At 47.6% G+C, this 24913-nt stretch overlaps 1 protein-coding gene across 1 annotated transcript in view; it reads right to left on the reverse strand.

The window, feature by feature from the left end:
- Window positions 1-781: 781 nt before the first annotated feature.
- Window positions 782-24913, reverse strand: part of rab21 (RAB21, member RAS oncogene family) — a 30627-nt gene continuing 6495 nt past the window's right edge. Inside the window, 7 exon segments of the mRNA XM_064960034.1 lie at window positions 782-1469; window positions 2312-2400; window positions 2703-2757; window positions 5226-5289; window positions 5594-5701; window positions 8521-8537; window positions 8540-8579. Coding sequence (XP_064816106.1) covers window positions 1327-1469; window positions 2312-2400; window positions 2703-2757; window positions 5226-5289; window positions 5594-5701; window positions 8521-8537; window positions 8540-8579 — 516 coding nt within the window. The 3' untranslated portion in view covers window positions 782-1326.

Raw genomic sequence — 24913 nt, forward strand, 5'->3', positions numbered from 1 at the left:
ACTCCTACCGAGAAGCTTCAAGACCACAGGTGGGACTCCTACCGAGAAGCTTCAAGACCACAGGTGGGACTCCTACCGAGAAGCTTCAAGACCACAGGTGGGACTCCTACCGAGAAGCTTGAAGAAAAGAGCTGGATGATGGAATCAGAGGGCTTTCACCACTTCACCACCACAGAAGAAGAAGCAGTACCAAGGGCTTGGACACATTTCCATACAACATGTACATTAGTTTATCAACAATAAAGAAAGATCAGTTTATTTTCTTCTTTCTCTAAAGTGAAACAAAATGAAGCCTTCAGAGACAGATCACCCCATCATGCACATTATCCTCGCAAAAAAAAAGGCCTAAAAAAAATCTGGGGTATGAGTGTTTGATTTATAATTTAGAACGGTCTGTTGGTTTGTGTTTATTTGAGAGAGGTGGGGACAGTGTGTGAGTGTGTATTTCACACTAGTGTGTTAGAAGTCCATCTGCTAGTTTGTAGAAAGACAGAGGAGAGGCAGATTCATTCCTTCCATGTTCTTTTCATCACTCAGAGGTCTCATATGGATGGGTCAGGGGGGGGGGGGTCAGAGGTCTCATATGGATGGGTCAGGAGGTCAGAGGTCTCATAGGGATGGGTCAGGGGGGGGGGGGTCAGAGGCCTCATAGGGATGGGTCAGAGGCCTCATAGGGATGGGTCAGGAGGGAGGGGGTCAGAGGTCTCATAGGGATGGTCAGGGGGGGGTCAGAGGTCTCATATGGATGGGTCAGGAGGGGGGTCTCATATGGATGGGTCAGGAGGGGGGGGGTCAGAGGTCATAGGGATGGGTCAGGGGGGGGGGTCAGAGGTCTCATATGGATGGGTCAGGAGGGGGGGGTCAGAGGTCTCATAGGGATGGGTCGGGAGGGGGTCAGAGGTCTCATATGGATGGGTCGGGAGGGGGTCAGAGGTCTCATATGGATGGGTCAGGGGGGGGTCAGAGGTCTCATAGGGATGGGTCAGGAGGGGGAGGGTCAGAGGTCTCATATGGATGGGTCAGGAGGGGGGGGTCAGATGTCTCATAGGGATGGGTCGGGAGGGGGTCAGAGGTCTCATATGGATGGGTCAGGAGGGGGGGGCCAATGAATGAACATTACAGTATACAGAATGGTATATAAGCACATTGTTCGTAGAGGGAGAAGTGTAGTGAGTAAAGTGGATGACGACTCAGAGGGAGAACAGCAGTCTTCATGTCATAAGGAGGGAGATGAGGGGAGGCAACAGTCCTGGTTGCTTAAGGGGGGGAAAGGGGGAGGATGGGGTAAGTTGGGACGTGGAGGGGGTAAGTTGGGACGTGGAGGGGTTAAGCGGATGAGCAGCAGCCCCCCGCGGCCGTGGCGGCTTGAGGGTCATCGTCCACGATCTGTACCCCCCTTCGTGATGTCGTTGACTGGCTGGCTCCGTTACCCTTCGCCCTCTCCTCTGCTTGGGCCGTCTCCATCATTCCTGTCAACGAGAGGGAGAGTCAGTACTGTGGGAGACAAAGTCCTACCAACAAAAGGGAGAGTCAGTACTGTGGGAGACAAAGTCCTACCAACAAAAGGGAGAGTCAGTACTGTGGGAGACAAAGTCCTACCAACAAAAGGGAGACAAAGTCCTACCAACAAAAAGGAGAGAGTACTGTGGGAGACAAAGGAGAGTCAGTACTGTGGGAGACAAAGTCCTACCAACAACAAAGAGTCAGTAGTCCTACCAACAAAAGGGGAGTAGTGGGAGACAAAGTCCTACCAACAAAAGGGAGAGTCAGTACTGTGGGAGACAAAGTCCTACCAACAAAACTGTGGGAGACAAAGTCCTACCAACAAAAGGGAGAGTCAGTACTGTGGGAGACAAAGTCCTACCAACAAAAGGGAGACGAGAGGGAGAGTCAGTACTGTGGGAGACAAAGTCCTACCAACAAAAGGGAGACGAGAGGGAGAGTCAGTACTGTGGGAGACAAAGTCCTACCAACAAAAGGGAGAGTCAGTACTGTGGGAGACAAAGTCCTACAAACAAAAAGTCCTACCAACTTTATAAGTCCTGTGGGAGACAAAGTCCTACCAACAAAAAAACTTCAAAGTCCTACCAACAAAAGCTGAAAGTCCTTACAACCAAGAAAAGCCAAACATCCTACAAACAAAAATCTTTATAAGTCCTAGCTACAAAATTCAGAAGTACCACCGACAAAAATCAAAGTCCTACCACTTGGTCCATTATAATAGAATCGTTTCAAGTATTTTATATTTGTCTGAACCGGAGCCATTACATTCACCATCACTATTCCAGAACACGTGAGAACGGCTGCTTACTTTTACACAAGTCAAGGAACAGTTCTTCTATCCCCTTGTTTAGTTTGGCTGATGTGTGATAGTGTTTCGCCCCCACCGACTCTGCATACCTGTGGAGGAGAGGAATCCACAGAGAAAAAAACAGACCAATCCGTTACAACCAATCACCATTCCATTGTCAACACTCACAGACAAAATGTGCGTTTTAGTTATCAATATTCCGACCAAATCACTGTTCAATTACATCAACGTTCACATAGGAAAAAGAAAGGCTGTGGACTTCATGTTTAGACACCGTTATGAAAAGGTAGTGCAACAGCAGTACAGCACCATAAGCTGATAAGACTGAACACCGCCTGCTGTACAAGGTCTCTCTACGGTACAGTTACAGGAGAAGAGTGACAAAACGAACCCTTCTGCCTCTTCAACTGATACATGTCTCTCCTTCTCCAGATCTACTTTATTACCTAAGAGAGGAACAAAGAGGATGTATTAGTTTAGAGATCACATACGGTATATTTAAACATTGGCACCACCAACTGTACGTCTAGTAGATTGAAGGCACACTTTATTTAACCAGGAAGAGACAATTGAGGTTAGAACCCTCTCATGTGACAGCGTTAGTTTAACTCATGATCTACAATGCAGAAGTCAATGACCACCACACACAATTACACCAAATTGCATTTTTGTTCAGTGTGCACATGTGTGTAGGTATGATGTGTGTGTGTACACACACTGAACAAAAACATAAAATGCAACATGTAAAATGTCCCCCCTCATTTTTGTGAGAAAACAAACAATTAAAATAACTTTCCCACAGCAGTTAGTCTAGTTAAGATCCCATAAAAATCGGTTGACCAATATGTGATTATTATTATCGGACCATGCAGGTCATCTATGAACGTTTGAACATCTTGGCCATGTTCTGTTATAATCTCCACCCGGCACAGCCAAAAGAGGACTGGCCACCCCACATAGCCTGGTTCCTCTCTAGGTGTCATCCTAAGTTTTGTCCTTTCTATGGAGTTTTTCCTAGCCACCGTGCTTCTACACCTGCATTGCTTGCTGTTTGGGGTTTTAGGATGGGTTTCTGTACAGCACTTTGTGACATTGACTGATGCAAAAAGGGCTTTATAAATACATTTGATTGACCAACATATATACACACACACTTCGGCTGATATTAGTCTTTTACAAAAATATTTGTATCTTCATTCCACAGCTAAAGCGCAGATATTTTATACATAGAATAAACAAATCCGTGTGAAGAGGGCGCTCTATGGACTGCTCACTGAGCATCATTCAGCTCTACGTCACAACGCCAGAAAGAGCAGCCATGGTGGCTTGACAGTGACTAGTTTGCCACAGCATATTTGAATAAGTAAATAAAGTACACTTCACCAAGTAAGCAGCCCTGTCCTCATCACATCTTTCATCTTTCAGCAAGGTATTCCACGCCTAGCTCGCCAGCAAGGTAGTTCGCCTACGTTAGGTAGTTCGCCTAGCTCGCCAGCAAGGTAGTTCGCCTAGCTCGCCAGCAAGTTCGCCAGCTCGCCAGCAAGGTAGTTCGCCTAGCTCGCCAGCAAGGTAGTTCGCCTAGCTCGCCAGCAAGGTAGTTCGCCTAGCTCGCCAGCAAGGTAGTTCGCCTAGCTCGCCAGCAAGGTAGTTCGCCAGCAAGGTAGTTCGCCTAGCTCGCCAGCAAGGTAGTTCGCCTAGCTCGCCAGCAAGGTAGTTCGCCTAGCTCGCCAGCAAGGTAGTTCGCCTAGCTCGCCAGCAAGGTAGTTCGCCTAGCTCGCCAGCAAGGTATTTCGCCTAGCTCGCCAGCAAGGTAGTTCGCCTAGCTCGCCAGCAAGGTAGTTCGCCTAGCTCGCCAGCAAGGTAGTTCGCTAGCTCGCCAGCAAGGTAGTTTCGCCTAGCGCCAGCAAGGTAGTTCGCCTAGCTCGCCAGCAAGGTAGTTCGCCTAGCTAGCCAGCAAGGTAGTTCGCCTAGCTAGCCAGCAAGGTAGTTCGCCTAGCTCGCCAGCAAGGTATTTCGCCTGCATCTCAATGCCTAGGTTGTGAACAGTGCAGTTTCAGATTGACTTTGAGACCTTCTTGTTTATTAGTGTGCTTGTGGTGTTTCAGCACAGACACCTCTGCATTCTTATGCACTGCCATAGATAGGTACAACTTAAATATTTGTCTAAGTGGTAAACTGAACAACGGTTTTATATTTACTTTCGTATTTATTTAGGATATAGTAGCTTTTTGGTGGTTATCTTGTAAACAACAAATAAAATGTTCTTAAATGATGCGTTATTTTTAATATTTAGTTAAGAAATCATAATTTGGAGAATCTGTTAATAAACCTATGAAACACAATTTGTGAGAAAAAAAAGTGTGTTTTTCATGCCACATCTAAAAACCAATATCAAAATCGGTGACTTTTGCCTCCCTAGAATCAGTGTCGGAACCACAAATCCCATACGGGTCGGGCTCTAGTTAAGATATCACATAAATATTGAGGAGGATGTAACCACAACAATGTCAACAATTATCTACTCCGTGCAACTCGTCCTGCATTTGAAAGGTTCCCTAGCTGCTGGTCGGAGAAGACTTTGAACGTCAGGGTTGAAAGTTCTAGGCTTTGACATTTCAGAGGGAGAGCGCAATTTTTTTTAACCTTTATTTAACTAGGCAAGTCAGTTAAGAACAAATTCTTATTTTCAATGACGGTCTAGGAACAGTTGGTTAACTGCCTGTTCAGGGGCAGAACGACAGATTTTTACCTTGTCAGCTCGGGAATTCGAACTTGCGACCTTTTGGTTACTAGGCCACCCCACCTCTAACCACTAGGTTACCCTACCCAAGATCGATCCATTTACAGGGTGAAATGTGACAAACAAAATAAGTGTTGAAAAGTGAAAAGTTAGCTATGGTCTGCAATAACTTACCTACTATACATAAACAAATCTCATTCCCCAACATTTTCCTCAATTCTTTGACCCAGTTTTTCACCTACAAAGCAAAAACATTACATTTCACATCGATTTACAGTTCAAGAAAACAACATTTCAACATTAGAACACAGAGACACCGATGCAAATTAAATATGAATATCAAAAGAAACCATTTTCCATAATAATACATCTTGACATTTCTATGGAACTCATTTTTAAATTATGTTCTTCTCTCCAGAGGCTGTGTTCCTAATAGCACCCCGTTTCCCTATGGGCCCTGGTCAAATGTAGTGCACTGTATAGGGAATAGGGTGCTCTTTGGGACACGGCTCCGCTGTTCTCCCTGAGGAGATCATAGCCACCTTCTGGAAAGAGTCCTCATCTGTGATGTCATAGACCAATATGGCTCCGTTGGAGTCTCTGTAGTAGATGGGACCTAACGCGTGGAACCGCTCCTGACCTGCTGTATCCTGAGAGAGAGAGAGAGAGAGAGAGAGAGAGAGAGAGAGAGAGAGAGAGACAGAGAGAGAGACAGAGAGAGAGAGAGAGAGAGAGACAGAGAGAGAGACCACTGTTCAAGCCTCTGGAAAAAAAAGACTGTTTGACATGGACAGTGACTGGCTACAGATTGGTGGCGAGAACAATATTACAGACAAGAAGGAAGAAACACCTGCAAGCCAGACTGATTCAGCCAAATTATGCAAAAACTATGCATCTCTCCCTGCCTGCAACAGACTGACTCAAATCAGAATGGATGCCGAGTTCCTGTTCCTATTGCATCAAATGAGGCAGGACCATATGTTATAGGACAGAGAGAGAGATCACTGCAGGACCATATGTTATAGGACAGAGAGAGAGATCACTGCAGGACCATATGTTATAGGACAGAGAGAGAGAGATCACTGCAGGACCATATGTTATAGGACAGAGAGATCACTGCAGGACCATATGTTACGGGACAGAGAGAGATCACTGCAGGACCATATGTTACAGGACAGAGAGAGAGATCACTGCAGGACCATATGTTATAGGACAGAGAGAGAGATCACTGCAGGACCATATGTTATAGGACAGAGAGAGAGATCACTGCAGGACCATATGTTACAGGACAGAGAGAGAGAGATCACTGCAGGACCATATGTTACAGGACAGAGAGAGAGATCACTGCAGGACCATATGTTATAGGACAGAGAGAGAGATCACTGCAGGACCATATGTTATAGGACAGAGAGAGAGAGATCACTGCAGGACCATATGTTATAGGACAGGGAGAGATCACTGCAGGACCATATGTTATAGGACAGGGAGAGATCACTGCAGGACCATATGTTATAGGACAGAGAGAGAGATCACTGCAGGACCATATGTTATAGGACAGAGAGAGAGAGATCACTGCAGGACCATATGTTACAGGACAGAGAGAGAGAGATCACTGCAGGACCATATGTTATAGGACAGAGAGAGAGATCACTGCAGGACCATATGTTATAGGACAGAGAGAGAGATCACTGCAGGACCATATGTTACAGGACAGGACAGGACCATAGAGAGAGAGATCACTGCAGGACCATATGTTACAGGACAGAGAGAGAGATCACTGCAGGACCATATGTTATAGGACAGAGAGAGATCACTGCAGGACCATATGTTATAGGACAGAGAGAGATCACTGCAGGACCATATGTTATAGGACAGGGGGAGATCACTGCAGGACCATATGTTATAGGACATAGAGAGAGAGATCACTGCAGGACCATATGTTATAGGACAGAGAGAGAGATCACTGCAGGACCATATGTTATAGGACAGAGAGAGATCACTGCAGGACCATATGTTATAGGATAGAGAGAGAGATCACTGCAGGACCATATGTTATAGGATAGAGAGAGAGAGATCACTGCAGGACCATATGTTATAGGACAGGGAGAGAGAGAGATCACTGCAGGACCATATGTTACAGGACAGAGAGAGAGAGAGATCACTGCAGGACCATATGTTATAGGACAGAGAGAGAGAGAGATCACTGCAGGACCATATGTTACAGGACAGGGAGAGAGAGAGATCACTGCAGGACCATATGTTACAGGACAGAGAGAGAGATCACTGCAGGACCATATGTTATAGGACAGAGAGAGAGAGATCACTGCAGGACCATATGTTACAGGACAGGGAGAGAGATCACTGCAGGACCATATGTTATAGGACAGAGAGAGAGATCACTGCAGGACCATATGTTATAGGACAGAGAGAGAGATCACTGCAGGACCATATGTTATAGGACAGAGAGAGAGAGAGATCACTGCAGGACCATATGTTACAGGACAGGGAGAGAGATCACTGCAGGACCATATGTTACAGGACAGAGCGAGAGATCACTGCAGGACCATATGTTATAGGACAGAGAGAGAGATCACTGCAGGACCATATGTTATAGGACAGAGAGAGAGATCACTGCAGGACCATATGTTACAGGACAGGGGAGAGAGAGATCACTGCAGGACCATATGTTACAGGACAGAGAGAGAGAGATCACTGCAGGACCATATGTTATAGGACAGAGAGAGAGAGATCACTGCAGGACCATATGTTACAGGACAGGGAGAGAGATCACTGCAGGACCATATGTTATAGGACAGAGAGAGAGATCACTGCAGGACCATATGTTATAGGACAGAGAGAGAGAGATCACTGCAGGACCATATGTTATAGGACAGAGAGAGAGATCACTGCAGGACCATATGTTATAGGACAGAGAGAGAGAGATCACTGCAGGACCATATGTTACAGGACAGGAGAGAGATCACTGCAGGACCATATGTTATAGGACAGAGAGAGAGAGATCACTGCAGGACCATATGTTATAGGACAGAGAGAGAGAGATCACTGCAGGACCATATGTTATAGGACAGAGAGAGAGAGAGAGATCACTGCAGGACCATATGTTATAGGACAGAGAGAGAGATCACTGCAGGACCATATGTTATAGGACAGAGAGAGAGAGATCACTGCAGGACCATATGTTACAGGACAGAGAGAGAGATCACTGCAGGACCATATGTTATAGGACAGGGGGAGATCACTGCAGGACCATATGTTACAGGACAGAGAGAGAGATCACTGCAGGACCATATCATTTCTACAAGGAGGAACAGGAAGTCAAAGCAGATGAAGGGATCTAGATCCTGTTCCCCATATGAGCCCAGGTCAAAAGCAGTGCACCATGTAGGGAACAGGTTGCCATTTGGGACCCAGAGGAGTGTCCGACACGCTGAGAGAGAGCAGGCCTTACCCATATGGCCAGGTTTCCCTCTTCCCTGTGATGTTGAGCTTCTTGGTGAGGAAGGACGCCTGGAAGAGACAAAACACATTAAGTCTTATGTCTGGAGAAACACACACAGTAACAGGCCCTGTTTCAACTGACACAGTATTAAAGAGATTCAGCTCCTATCAACAAGGTGCTGCGAAGAAACACGTACGACTCAGGGAGGAACAGGGACAGACAGCTGAGACACGGGCCCTGGTGAACAGGGACAGACAGCTGAGGACCACGGGTTGGTGGACAGGGACAGACAGCTGAGACAGGGCCCTGGTGGACAGGGACAGACAGCTGAGACACGGGCCCTGGTGGACAGGGACAGACAGCTGAGACACGGGCCCTGGTGGACAGGGACAGACAGCTGAGACACGGGCCCTGGTGGACAGGGACAGACAGCTGAGACACGGGCCCTGGTAAACAGGGACAGACAGCTGAGACACGGGCCCTGGTGAACAGGTACAGACATCAGCTGAGACACGGGCCCTGGTGGACAGGGACAGACATCAACAGAGACACGGGCCATAGTAAACAGGGACAGACAGCTGAGACACGGGCCCTGGTGGACAGGGACAGACATCAACAGAGACACGGGCCCTGGTGGACAGGGACAGACAGCTGAGACACGGGCCCTGGTAAACAGGGACAGACATCAACAGAGACACGGGCCCTGGTAAACAGGGACAGACAGCTGAGACACGGGCCCTGGTAAACAGGGACAGACAGCTGAGACACGGGCCCTGGTGGACAGGGACAGACATCAACAGAGACACGGGCCCTGGTAAACAGGGACAGACAGCTGAGACACGGGCCCTGGTGGACAGGGACAGACATCAACAGAGACACGGGCCCTGGTGGACAGGGACAGACATCAACAGAGACACGGGCCCTGGTAAACAGGGACAGACAGCTGAGACACGGGCCCTGGTAAACAGGGACAGACAGCTGAGACACGGGCCCTGGTGAACAGGGACAGACAGCTGAGACACGGGCCCTGGTGGACAGGGACAGACAGCTGTGAGACACGGGCCCTGGTAAACAGGGACAGACAGCTGAGACACGGGCCCTGTTTCAACTGAACAGGGACAGACAGCTGAGACACGGGCCCTGGTGGACAGGGACAGACAGCTGAGACACGGGCCCTGGTAAACAGGGACAGACAGCTGAGACACGGGCCCTGGTGAACAGGGACAGACACGGGCCCTGGTGGACAGGGACAGACACGGGCCCTGGTGGACAGGGACAGACAGCTGAGACACGGGCCCTGGTGAACAGGGACAGATAGACAGCTGTGACACGGCCCTGGTGAACAGGGACCGGCATCAGCTGTGCCACGGGCCCTGGTGAACAGGGACCGGCATCAGCTGTGCCACGGGCCCTGGTGAACAGGGACAGACGTCAGCTGAGACACGGGCCCTGGTGAACAGGGACAGGCATCAGCTGTGCCACGGGCCCTGGTGAACAGGGACAGACGTCAGCTGAGACACGGGCCCTGGTGAACAGGGACAGGCATCAGCTGTGCCACGGGCCCTGGTGAACAGGGACAGACATCAGCTGAGACACGGGCCCTGGTGAACAGGGACAGACATCAGCTGAGACACGGGCCCTGGTGAACAGGGACAGGCTCCCCGTTGCCAAGTCTTACCTGGCAGTGTATGTGTCATTTGGAAAACTATCCCCTTTTAGCCCAGTTATCTACCTGGAAAACTGTGGAAAACATGTTCCTTCTTAATGTAATGTAAGAACTACACCATAAACTTTGACAACTTCAGTAAGTTAAGTCATTCTGTTCTCATCCACAGTAATGATCTGGTTCTAAGTATCTCTGTTGCGGTAACATCGTCATCATCTCTCCATTCTCTTCCTCATTAAGACATAAAGAGACTCCATAATGAAAAGAGCTCTGATGAGAAATGAAGGCGGAATAGGAAGACAGTTGAATGGGTGTTCTACTCAGGAAAGGCTAGGCAGTAACTTTATAATTCACCCGACCAGAGGAGGAAAGATTACCAGAAAGGAGATTCTCATTTCTTTCTCAGACTGACATCTCAGCATCTGCCTGCCTCGGAGCTTTAGATTTTTACAAGAACTGACAGTTGGAGAGAGTGAGAGAAACAGATAATGAGTTTTAAAATAGCTCAAAACAGCATGAAGATACAACAACATCTGCTAATGTCATTAAGGCCCAGCCAGATATACTAGGCTATGAGGATACATTGCATCCCCGCTCTCAGTCCACAAGCACATGATCACAATCACGTGTTGCTCAGCAGGGTTCTAGAATTCCAGTCAGTCCCCCGTATCCACGGTAACCAGATAGTACAGCAGAACCGTCACGTAGTCTAATCCAGGAATAACTGAGGATACGGATGGGATTACTAGGTCTTGTTAAAACACTGGGGAGCAGCGGTGCTAGCTGCGTCACTACAGACCCCGGTTCGATTCCAGGCTGTGTCGCAGCCGACCGCGACCCGGGAGACCCACGAGGCGGCGCACAATTGGCCCAGCGTCATCCGGATTAGGGGAGGGTTTGGTCACATGGGATGTCCTCGTCCCATCACGCTCCTCGTGGCGGGCTGAGCGAGATGCACGGTTGTCAGCTGTACGGTGTTCCCTCCGACACATTGGTGCGGCTGGTTTTTGGGTCAGGCGAACAATTGTGTCAAGAAGAAGTGCGGCTTGGCGGGGTCTTGTTTCGGGAAGACGCGCGGCTCTCGACCTTCGCCTCTCCCGAGTCCGTACGGGAGTTGCAGCGATGGGACAAGACTGTAACTACCAATTGGCACGGGCCCTGGTTAAATTGGATACCCTGAAATTGGTGAGAAAAAGGGGTAAAAAAATAAATACATTTAAAATACATTGGGGAGCATTTAGATGTAGTTTTTTATTTGGAGACAGATTCCTAACTAATGAATGTCAGGGAAAGGAGTCTGAAGACGAAGCCTACTGTGTGAGGTGTGACAGCCAGGGTCAATTATTGACTGTCAGTGTTCAGTTCATACATGACGCAACACCTCTCAAAATGTTGACCTGTCGCTATGGTTTTTCTTTCTGCAGCTATAAAGACAACACAGACCAGTGTTCAGTTCATACATGACGCAACACCTCTCAAAATGTTGACCTGTCGCTATGGTTTTTCTTTCTGCAGCTATAAAGACAACACAGACCAGGTCATTTCCACACAAAATGTTGACCTGTCGCTATGGTTTTTCTTTCTGCAGCTATAAAGACAACACAGACCAGGTCATTTCCACACGCTTCACCCAGGCATCCAGATGCCCAGTTAGGGTAGAGACATGTTCAAAATGTGCCTTGGTGGAGGAGGGCATAAAGACCGACTCCCTGCCCCACCACTAAACCAGTTACCTCCAAAGCATCTCGTTCTCCTCCAAGACAGAAACTAACAACGAAAGTAAAAAAAGGTGTGAACTCAGACAACAGACCACATCACAATCCCAGACAGCCTTTCTCCAACAGGAGGGTATTTTTACCCAGCATCCTCTCATTAGCTTCTAGAGCTGACCAGTATCCATAGTCGACTCTGGGCAGAGCTCATGGCCTGGCTGTCTGCCTGGAGCCTCGGTCTCTCAGCCAGGACCAGCCCATTGATGACTGACTGACCAATAAAAAGCTTTTATCTGCTCTGATGAGGTGGAGACTAACAGAGGAATAAATAAAGTACCCTGGGGAGAATTGGGGTCAGAGAGAGAGAGAGAGAAAGAGAGAGAAAGAGAGAAAGAGAGAGAAAGAGAGAGAAAGAGAGAGAAAGAGAGAGAAAGAGAGAGAAAGAGAGAGAAAGAGAGATAGGGATAGGGATGAGGTGAGACCATGGTCGGACCTCTCATCAGGCAAGATTAGGCAGGTTGACAGGGGCGACATTTTCTGAGCTCAACTGACCAAGACGCATCCCCCAACAACACATAAAACCTCACATAATTCTGCCCAAAAACAATGACAATTTCTCTCAACCAGTGGCATATTGGCTTTTTAGGTGAGCGCTGATGTCGCCCGGTGATAAGAAGTGCCCACTTTGTCAAAGGCAGGAGCATAAAATATTTATCTTGTCCATTCCCAGCGTGCTGTTGGAGAGATCGGTCGCTGCAGCTTTCCACCAACACCACGACAAAAAAACAACAAATCTAACATCAATCATGTAGCAGATGTAGGATACGGTAGAAAGAGTATGTGGCATTTCCTGTAGCCATCAGGCTGGAGATAAAATGGACGACAAAGTAACGAGACTGAAACTTTTAAACTTTTATAAAATCAGTTGTTTCAAGTTTGTTTCCGTACATTTTTTTTTACGAGCTGATCATAGCGAAAAAAAGATCCTTGTGCATTTCTCTCTGTGTGTAAACAACATTACAAATAGACGCGGGATAGATCTCCTCCTCATAAAGTCAGGTAGCTGATATTCAGACTTTAAACAGCCAGATTGATTAGTCACAGGAATCAGGACTAATGAAGCCAATGGAACGGCCTGTTTTTACAGACGGTGGGCCGAACACACGGATGGGCATTCACACAGTAACACACGGATGGGCATTCACACAGTAACACACGGATGGGCATTCACACAGTAACACACGGATGGGCATTCACACAGTAACACACGGATGGGCATTCACACACGGATGGGCATTCACACACGGATGGGCATTCACACACGGATGGGCATTCACACACGGATGGGCATTCACACACGGATGGGCATTCACACACGGATGGGCATTCACATGAGCATTCACACGGATGGGCATTCACACGAGCATTAACATGAGCATTAACACACGGATGGGCATTCACATGAGCATTCACACACGGATGGGCATTCACATGTTAACACACGGATGGGCATTCACACACGGATGGGCATTCACACACGGATGGGCATTCACATGAGCATTCACATGAGCATTAACACACGGATGGGCATTCACACGAGCATTCACACGAGCATTAACATGAGCATTAACACACGGATGGGCATTCACATGTTAACACACGGATGGGCATTCACACATTCACACACGGATGGGCATTCACATACAGATGGGCATTCACATGAGCATTCACATACGGATGGTCATTCATAACATTCCATTAAGGGCCGATGTCACAGTATATGTTCTGTCCCAGTCCACGCCCCTACCTGGGCTCGAACCAGGGACCCTCTGCACACATAGACAACAGCCACCCACGAACAACTACTTCCTGGTCTCAGAGCGAGTGACGTCACCGCTTGAAGCTCTATTAACGCGCACCCCGCTAACTAGCTAGCCATTTCACGTCGGTCACGCCGACATGGTAGGTTACACCCCAGTAAGCACGGGTCTTTTTGTTGTGTTTTACAAATGGTAGTCCTAGCGCATTCAGAAAGCCCTTCAGGCCGCTTGACTTTTTCCATACTGTTGGGTTACAGACTTATTCTAAAATTGATTAAAATTGTTTTTTCCCCCCTCATCAATCTACACACAATACCCCATAATGACAAAGCCAAAACAGTTTGACAGTTTTACTAATTTATATAAAAAAAAATATAATAAAAATATTTAAAACAGAAAATATCACATTTGCATAAGTATTCAGACCCTTTACTCTGTACTTTGTTGAGACACCTTTGGCAGCGATTGCAGCCGGTGTAGGTAGTCATCGTAAATAAGAATTTGTTCTTAACTGACTTGCCTAGTTATATTTTAAAAAAAATAGATATAAAATAAATAACTTCCATGCAGAATTTAATTTGCATTGGTCTCCTATAGCAAACTAGACAAGGAAAGGTGGGAGGTGAGGAAGTGAGTCAGAGACCTTTCAGACAGCAGATATAATGACTACAGCAACCCAAAGAAACAGTTGTTCTCCAAGGGAGCAGAACCAGAGCTCAACTCGCTGCCAAATTGATGGTTTAACACAGTCATGAATCTGTGGATCTGTTGGCAGACGGCCAGGCTGTGGGCCTCCAACTCTCATGTCTGCTTATTTTACTGAACATGCAGCAGCTGGAGTCTACAGGGTCAGCTCAGGTCAACGTCCAAGCTTCCCACAGCGATGTTTAACCTCCTACAACAATCTGATCCAATCCCCAAGGTCAGCCCAGGTCAACGTCCAAGCTTCCCACAGCGATGTTTAACCCCCTACAACAATCTGATCCAATCCCCAAGGTCAGCTCAGGTCAACGTCCAAGCTTCCCACAGCGATGTTTAACCTCCTACAACAATCTGATCCAATCCCCAAGGTCAGCTCAGGTCAACGTCCAAGCTTCCCACAGCGATGTTTAACCTCCTACAACAATCTGATCCAATCCCCAAGGTCAGCTCAGGTCAACGTCCAAGCTTCCCACAGCGATGTTTAACCTCCTACAACAATCTGATCCAATCCCCAAGGTCAGCTCAGGTCAACGTCAAGCCTCCCACAGCGATGTTTAACCCCTACAACAATCTGATCCAATCCCCAAGGTCAGCTCAGGTCAACGTCCAAGCTTCCCACAGCGATGTTTAACCTCCTACAACAATCTGATCCAATCCCCAAGGTCAGCTCAGGTCAACGTCCAAGCCTCCCACAGCGATGTTTAACCTCCTACAACAATCTGATCCAATCCCCAAGGTCAGCTCAGGTCAACGTCCAAGCCTCCCACAGCGATGTTTAACCTCCTACAACAATCTGATCCAATCCCCAAGGTCAGCTCAGGTCAACGTCAAGCCTCCCACAGCGATGTTTAACCTCCTACAACAATCTGATCCAATCCCCAAGGTCAGCTCAGGTCAACGTCCAAGCTTCCCACAGCGATGTTTAACCCCTACAACAATCTGATCCAATCCCCAAGGTCAGCTCAGGTCAACGTCCAAGCCTCCCACAGCGATGTTTAACCTCCTACAACAATCTGATCCAATCCCCAAGGTCAGCTCAGGTCAACGTCCAAGCTTCCCACAGCGATGTTTAACCTCCTACAACAATCTGATCCAATCCCCAAGGTCAGCTCAGGTCAACGTCCAAGCCTCCCACAGCGATGTTTAACCTCCTACAACAATCTGATCCAATCCCCAAGGTCAGCTCAGGTCAACGTCCCAAGCCTCCCACATCGATGTTTAACCTCCTACAACAATCTGATCCAATCCCCAAGGTCAGCTCAGGTCAACGTCCAAGCCTCCCACAGCGATGTTTAACCTCCTACAACAATCTGATCCAATCCCCAAGGTCAGCTCAGGTCAACGTCCAAGCCTCCCACAGCGATGTTTAACCTCCTACAACAATCTGATCCAATCCCCAAGGTCAACTCAGGTCAACGTCCAAGCTTCCCACAGCGATGTTTAACCTCCTACAACAATCTGATCCAATCCCCAAGGTCAGCTCAGGTCACCGTCCAAGCTTCCCACAGCGATGTTTAACCTCCTACAACAATCCGATCCCCTTGAACCGTTTCCGTACCATATCTCTTCCTCATGAGATGGATATTGCTTATGGCTCTGTTCCTCGTGTAACAAGCGACGGAGTGGAAGACATAGAAGCGTATGGAAAAGCAGGACATGAAAGCTTCATTTCCAGTGAGGATTGATCTTCATTTCCCAGCCCATTAGACCTATACACTGTACAGTACCAAGGCACAGCCTCTCTCTCTCTTACGCTACTATTAGATCTGATCAATAAAAACACACTTAGCAGTCATTCTCTACAGAGGTCATTATTGACAGACCACCTTGAAGTCACCAAGTAAAAGGTCTGTAAACGGACACCTAAAACCTCCCATTACATCATGAGAGCCTGTCAACCTGACATTAAAACCTCCCATTACATCATGAGGCCTGTCAAACCTCCCATTGACATTAAAACCTCCCATTTCATCATGAGGGCCTGTCAACCTCACATTAAAACCTCCCATTTCATCATGAGGGCCTGTCAACCTGACATTAAAACATTACATCATGAGGGCCTATCAACCTGACATTATTTAGGCTATTTCTTTCCATGTAAATGGTTGGTCGTCAACACTTTGTCTCGGTATGGTTCTGTTAAATTGTCATATCAACAGGTTGTCCAATAAACATTACACTATAATTAGGCTAGGTCCCTCGGCTTGGGGCTGGGCCCAGATAGTACAGTACAGCAGAGGACCAGGGGTTGGGCCCAGACAGTACAGCACAGCAGAGGACCAGGGGCTGGGCCCAGATAGTACAGTACAGCAGAGGACCAGGGACTAGGCCCAAATAGTACAGCAGAGGACCAGGGACTGGGCCCAGATAGCAGGGCCCAGAACCTCTAATTGCCAGCCAAAATAACCCACTATTCAGATTTACTAGTCCTGGTTAGCCTGATCCTGGATCTGTTTGTGCTGTCTTGCCAGGCCAACCCTGTGTTAATTTCAATCATAAGAGTTGGCAAGACAGCACAAACAGATCCAGGAACAAGGTTAACTCCAACCTGCATGGAAAAATATACTAAAATAGGCCTACAGCATCCACCTCCAATCCTGATCCATAACGCTTAACATGGGGGCATGTGAAACATGCAGATTAGGCTATTAGCAGCACAGAAACAGACCCCTCCCACGTGAGCTGGGCGAGATGATGACCTCTGACCTAGACTTACATCATTACAAATCTCTGGCAGGCTGCTAAGGCCTTTCCACTGACCATACCTGATCTGCCATACATCAGGTGGTTGTGACCTCCTCCTAGGACAGCCCAGGGCACGACAGCCCAGGGCACGGCCGCCCCCCCCCCCAGGGCACGGCCGCCCCCCCCCAGGGCACGGCCGCCTCCCCCCCAGGGCAAGGGAAAATGTTGGGCGCCACAGTAAGTTATTCACACAACACCAGCATGTAGTCAGTCTGACTGGACCAGAGGAACAAACACCTGTTATTACAAATCACCAGCATGTCAGTCTACTGGACCAGTTAGGAACACAGTGAATGATTATCTACTGAAAAGGAACATTATTTCTAAACCAGCATGTAGTCTACTGGAAAGAGGAAAAACTACTAATAATAATGTTATTATATAAACACCAGCATGAATAGTCAAACTGGACCAGAGGAACACTTTTTAGACTGTTATTCACACAACACCAGCATGTAGTCTACTGGACCAGATGAACACAGTATGTTATTCACACAACACCAGTTGAAAGTCAGTCTACTGGACCAGAGGAACACAGTATGTTATTCACACAACACACAGTCTACTGGACAGATCAACAGCATGTTATTCACACAACACCAGCATGTAGTCTACTGGACCAGAGGAACACAGTATGTTATTCACACAACACCAGCATGTAGTCTACTGGACCAGAGGAACACAGTCTATTATTCACACAACACCAGCATGTAGTCTACTGTCTGTTATTCACACAACACCAGCAGAGGAACACAGACGGTTATTATTCACACAACACCAGCATGTAGTCAGTCTACTGGACCAGAGGAACACAGTATGTTATTCACACAACACCAGCATGTAGTCTACTGGACCAGAGGAACACAGACTGTTATTCACACAACTCACTAACCATGATTGAATTATGGACCTTGGTTCTGTATGTTATTCACACAAAAGCATATTAATATTCTAAAACTTATATTCATTTTAGAGTGTGATGAAACAAAGCTGGATTATTCACACAACACCAGCATGTAGTCTCTGGACCAAGGATGGCATGTTATCACACAACAGTGCACTGCCTTTGACCATACGGCCCTGGTTAAACAACACTAAATAGCAAATAGGGTGCCATTTGGGACACAGTATGTTCACCAGCAAAAGTCTAATGGAGCTGAAGGAACACAGTATTTAAATGACACAAGTCAGTCATGATGAACTAAACCTGAATCCTCTCCAGCTAACGAAGCAAGTTATTCTCCTTATTTATTCACCAGCTGTTCAGCTGAGGAGAGTGAACCTAAATGACCCAGTTACCCAAAACAATAGGCCTGGGTTGTGTTCATTAGGCAACAAACGGAAGAAACAGAATGTTATTCAGGGGACAACACCAGCATGTAGTCTAAGAAACACTCACATTTGTTTTCATTTGTGTGTTATTCACACAACACCAGCATGTACTCCTTCCTTCCTTCCTATTCTCTACTTGTGGGAGGGTCAGGTTTACAGCCAAGGCAGCTACTGGACCAGAGGAACACAAATTCACACAACACCTCTGAGGTAGTCTACTGGAAAACAGGAACACTTTCCTTTTCACACAAGAAACCAGCATGTAGTCTGGACCAGAGGAACACAGTATGTTTATTCACACAACACCAGCAGTGAAGTCTACTGGACCAGAGGAACACAGTATGTTATTCACACAACACCAGCAAAGTCAGAGTTAGGACACAAACCTTTGGTAGTCTTCTGGAAAGATGGACAGTTGATTATTCACACAAACACGTGATATCTAGGCCTCACTGTTTACATGCAAGAGAAAACAAAGGCTATATTTTATCTACACTTCACAACACCAGCATGTGGAGGTCTACTGGCTGTGGTGGTAGCCAAGTCAGTTCAGGACACTGTTATAAACCTGACCTCACTAACCATGATTGAATTATATTACCTTGGTTCTGCCGGTTTAAAATATTAATATTCTAAAACTTATATTCATTTTAGCCGGGATGAAACAAAGCTGGATTACAGATCTAGGCCCAAATGGCATCCTATATAGTGCACTGCCTTTGACCATAGGGCCCTGGTCTAAAGCAGTGCACTAAATAGCAAATAGGGTGCCATTTGGGACACTTCTAGTCATCATGGGACTATGTCCAAACATTGCCTAATGGAGCTGAAGGTTTGGACGGGTATTTAAATGAGAGTCGAGAGTCAGTCATGATGAACTAAACCTGAATCCTCTCCAGCTAACGAACTGCAAGTTATTCTCCTTATTTCTCCTTTACTGTTCAGCTGAGGAGTGTGTGAACCTAAAAGACCCAGTTACCCAAAACAATAGGGCTGGGTTGTGTTCATTAGGCAACAAACGGAAGAAACAGAACGGGAAACAAGGGGACGGACTACTACCTGGAGTCCAATAAGAAACACTCACATTTGTTTTCATTTGTGTGTCCTAATGAATACAACCCTTTTACAACTCCTTCCTTCCTTCCCTAAACTCACTTGTGGGAGGGTCAGGTTTACAGCCAAGGCAGCGTTTTCACTAGAAATGGAAAGCAACTTGGCTCTGAGGTGCTGTGGAAAACAGCACTTTCCTTTTCAAATTTTCTGACATTAGAAACCAGGCGCTGGCCTGACAATGGGTTTGTTAAGGAGTTTAGAACAGTGGCACAAAGCCAGTGAAGAGCTATAATGACCCTACAATTCAGAGTTAGGAGATCGAAATTGAAACCTTTGGTTCTTCTAAAAATGGAGTAGCCAAAGAGCAAAATGATTAGGTTAACCATATTGTAAACACGTGATATTAGGCCTCACTGTTTACATGCAAGAATAAAATAAAAGGCTATATTTTATCTACACTTCACAGCAGCCATTACTGTGGAGTTCCAGCAACTATGGTGGAGGCCAAGTCAGTTCAGGACACTAAACCTGACCCAGCTGACCTCTGGAAAGGGTCAGAGGTCTAGGGGTGGCCTGAAGACAGGGTTCAGAACAGCTTGGCCAGGGTGAAAAGGGTCAGAGGTCTAGGGTGGCTGAAGACAGGGTTAGGCCGGGAACAGCATGGCTCAGTAGTGTGAAAAGGGTCAGAGGTCTAGGCCGGGCTGAAGACAAGAACAGCATGGCTCAGTTGTGTGAAAAGGGTCTGAGAGGTCTAGGGTGGCCTGAAGACAGCGGGGTTCAGAACAGCTTGGCTCAGTAGTGTGGAAAGGGTCAGAGGTAGGCCAGGCTAACAAGGGAGCGCGTCTAGGCCAGGGTTCAGAACAGCTTGGCGCAGTAGTGCCGGGAAAAGCGGAGAGGTCTAGGGTGGCTGAAGAAGGGTTCAGAACAGCTTGGCCAGTAGTGTGAAAAGGGTCAGAGGTCTAGGGTGGCCTGAAGACAAGAACAGCATGGCTCAGTAGTGTGAAAAGGGTCGGAGAGGTCTAGGTGGGCTGAAGACAGGGTTCAGAACAGCATGGCTCAGTAGGCTGGAAAGGGTCAGAGGTCTAGGCCAGGCTGAAGACAGGGTTCAGAACAGCTTGGCTCAGTAGCGGAAAGGGTCAGAGGTCTAGGGTGGCCTGAAGACAGGGTTCAGAACAGCTTGGCCAGTAGTGTGGAAAGGGTCAGAGGTCTAGGGTGGCCTGAAGAAGGGTTCAGAACAGCTTGGCTCAGTAGCTAAAAGGGTCTGAGAGGTCTAGGGTGGCCTGAAGACAGGGTTCAGAACAGCATGGCTCAGTAGCGGAAAGGGTCAGAGGTCTAGGGTGGCCTGAAGACAGGGTTCAGAACAGCTTGGCTCAGTAGTGTGGAAAGGGTCAGAGGTCTAGGTGGCCTGAAGACAGTTGTAACATGTTTCCCTAAACAGCGCACGCAGAGGAACGGAACAGCATGGCTCAGTGTGAAAGGGGTCAAGGTCTGATAGGATGGAAAGACAAGAACAGCATGGCTCAGTAGTTTGAAAAGGGTCAGAGGTCTAGGGTGAACATTGAAGACAAGAACAGCATGGCTCAGTAGTGTGAAAAGGGTCAGAGGTCAAATATTGAAGGGTGGCCTGAAGACAGGGTTCAGAACAGCTTGGCTCAGTAGTGTGAAAGGGTCAGAGGTCTAGGGTGGCATGAAGACAGGGTAGCCAGAACAGCAAAATGGCTAAGTAGTGGAATGAACATGAAAGGGTCTGTAGAGGTCTAGGGTGGCCTGAAGACAGGGTTCAGAACAGCATGGCTCAGTAGTGTGAAAGGGTCAGAGGTCTTGGCCTTTCACACAGCATGGCTCAGTAGTGTGAAAAGGGTCCAGAAGACAAGAACAGCATGGCTCAGTAGTGTGAAAGGGTCAGACTAGGGTGGCCTGAAGACAGGGTTCAGGATGGCTCAGTAGTGTGAAAAGGGTCAGAGGTCTAGGGTGGCCTGAAGACAAGACAGCATGGCTCAGTAGTGTGCTCAGAACAGCATGCTCAGTAGTGTGAAAAGGGTCAGGGTGGCCTGAAGACAAGAACAGCATGGCTCAGTAGTGTGGAAAGGGTCAGAGGTCTAGGGTGGCCTGAAGACAGGGTTCAGAACAGCATGGCTCAGTAGTGTGGAAAGGGTCAGAGGTCTAGGGTGGCCTGAAGACAGGGTTCAGAACAGCATGGCTCAGTAGTGTGAAAAGGGTCAGAGGTCTAGGGTGGCCTGAAGACAAGAACAGCATGGCTCAGTAGTGTGGAAAGGGTCAGAGGTCTAGGGTGGCCTGAAGACAGGGTTCAGAACAGCTTGGCTCAGTAGTGTGAAAAGGGTCAGAGGTCTAGGGTGGCCTGAAGACAAGAACAGCATGGCTCAGTAGTGTGAAAGGGTCTGAGAGGCCTAGGGTGGCCTGAAGACAGGGTTCAGAACAGCTTGGCTCAGTAGTGTGAAAAGGGTCAGAGGTCTAGGGTGGCCTGAAGACAAGAACAGCATGGCTCAGTAGTGTGAAAAGGGTCAGAGGTCTAGGGTGGCCTGAAGACAGAACAGCATGGCTCAGTAGTGTGGAAAGGGTCAGAGGTCTAGGGTGGCCTGAAGACAGGGTTCAGAACAGCATGGCTCAGTAGTGTGGAAAGGGTCAGAGGTCTAGGGTGGCCTGAAGACAGGGTTCAGAACAGCTTGGCTCAGTAGTGTGAAAAGGGTCTGAGAGGTCTAGGGTGGCCTGAAGACAGGGTTCAGAACAGCTTGGCTCAGTAGTGTGAAAAGGGTCTGAGAGGCCTAGGGTGGCCTGAAGACAGGGTTCAGAACAGCTTGGCTCAGTAGTGTGAAAAGGGTCAGAGGTCTAGGGTGGCCTGAAGACAAGAACAGCATGGCTCAGTAGTGTGAAAAGGGTCAGAGGTCTAGGGTGGCCTGAAGACAAGAACAGCATGGCTCAGTAGTGTGGAAAGGGTCAGAGGTCTAGGGTGGCCTGAAGACAGGGTTCAGAACAGCATGGCTCAGTAGTGTGGAAAGGGTCAGAGGTCTAGGGTGGCCTGAAGACAGGGTTCAGAACAGCATGGCTCAGTAGTGTGGAAAGGGTCAGAGGTCTAGGGTGGCCTGAAGACAGGGTTCAGAACAGCTTGGCTCAGTAGTGTGAAAAGGGTCAGAGGTCTAGGGTGGCCTGAAGACAAGAACAGCATGGCTCAGTAGTGTGAAAAGGGTCTGAGAGGTCTAGGGTGGCCTGAAGACAGGGTTCAGAACAGCATGGCTCAGTAGTGTGGAAAGGGTCTGAGAGGTCTAGGGTGGCCTGAAGACAGGGTTCAGCACAGCTCGAGGTTGGCAAGGCTACTACACTACAACGAGCTTACATGACATTAGAATTATGGGCTTGTGCCAAAGTTCACTCATAGTCTAGTCTGTAGTAGCCTGTAGTGGTCTCTGAGTGGCTCATTTCATGGCTCATTTCAGAGGGAAGAGCAAACATGGCATAACATCTGCTCGGGGCTGTACAGGCTAATCTTCTTGTGTTGTCATTTCAGGCTGATGTTTCCACGGCATCATTGGATGTTGACATTTACTCTAGCCTAGGGTACGTCAGCATGGGGACAGGTGATCATTAATAAAAGATGAAACACTAGACCTGTGTGTTTACTGGGCCTGTTCAGGCTACCATAGTATTTGGACACTGAAGTGGCCTACTAAACTAGGTAAATAGATTGTAAGCAACAGTTTATGACAGTCATAATCAGTGTTGGGATAAGTTACTTGAAAAAGCAATATTAACCTGTTACATTTAACTAAATGTATTACTTTAAAATATTACTTTGTGTGGAAAGTAATGTGTTATATTACTGTTGCTGTCGCGAAGAAAAGAAACCTCACCTTTGATTGTGGGAGGGAGCAAGGAGAACCGCTCTCGCTCGACCAAAGACAGGCGACTTACTAACCCAGGTTTGATCACTAGATCCTCCTCTGATCTGTGCTGCTGCTTTCTGTTCTAGTCTACACGTTCTGCCCCATCACAAGGCCTGCTGAATTAGCCACGTACAGAGCCTTTGGACAGTATTCAGACCCATCAACCTTTTCCCAAATGTAGTTACGTTACAGCTTTATTCTAATATGGATTCAAAAAAAGATATCCTCAGTAATCTACAAAAAAATACCCCCATAATGACAAAGCGAAAAAAGGGTTTGGGATACTTTTTTTTGCAAATGTGTGACTAATTTACATAAAAGTATTCAGACCCTTTGCTATGAGACTCAAAATTGAGCACAGGTGCATCCTGTTTCTATTTATCATTCTTGAGATGGTTCTACAATTTAGGAGTCCCAACTGTGGTTAAGTCAATTGATTGGACATGATTTGGAAAGGTACACAACTGTCTATAAAAAGTTCCCACAGTTGACCAGGCCATGAGGTCAACGGAATTGTCGATAGAGCTCCGAGACAGGATTGTTTTGAGGCACAGATGTGGGGAAGGGTACCAAAAATGTCTGCTGCATTGAAGGTCCCCAAGAACACAGTGGCCTCCATCATTCTTAAAATTGTAGAAGTTTGGAACCACCAAGGCTCTTCCTAGATCTGGTGGCCCGGCCAACTGAGCTATCGGGGGAACAGGGCTTTGGTCAGGGAGGTGACCAATAACCCAATGGTCACTCTACAGAGCTTTAGAGTTCCTCTGTGGAGATGGGAGAACCTTCCAGAAGGACAACCATCTCTACAGCACTCCACCAATCAGGCCTTTATGGTAGAGTGGTCAGACGGAAGCCACTCCTCAGTAAAAGGCACATGACAGCCCGCTTGGAGTTTGCCAAAAGGTACCTAAAGGACTCTCAGACCATGAGAAACAAGATTTTCTGGTCTGATGAAACCAAGATTGAACTCTGAATGCCAAGCGTCACATCTGGAGGAAACCTAGCACCATCCCTACGGTGTAGCATGGTGGTGGCAGCATCATGCTGTGGGGATGTTTTTCATTGGCAGGGACTGGGAGACTAGTCAGGATTGAGGGAAAGATGAACGGAGCAAAGTACAGAGAGATCCTTGATGAAAACCTGCTCCAGGGCGCTCAGGATCTCAGACTGGGGCAAAGGTTCACCTTCTAACAAGAGAATGACCCTAAGCACACAGCCAAGACCACACAGGAGTGGCTTTGGGACAAGTCTGAATGCCCATGAAATGGCCCAGCCAGAGGCCGGACTTGAACCCGATCAAACTTGAACCCGCTCCCCATCCAACCTGACAGAGCTCGAGAGGATCTGCAGAGAAGAATGGGAGAAACTCCCCAAATATAGGTGTGACAAGCTTGTAGCGTCATACCCAAGAAGACTCGAGGCTGTAATCGCTGCCAACGGTGCTTCAACAAAGTACTGAGTAAAGGGTTTGAA

This window comes from Oncorhynchus masou, unplaced genomic scaffold (genome assembly GCF_036934945.1).
Source record: "Oncorhynchus masou masou isolate Uvic2021 unplaced genomic scaffold, UVic_Omas_1.1 unplaced_scaffold_1905, whole genome shotgun sequence".
In the NCBI taxonomy this organism is placed as follows: domain Eukaryota; kingdom Metazoa; phylum Chordata; class Actinopteri; order Salmoniformes; family Salmonidae; genus Oncorhynchus; species Oncorhynchus masou.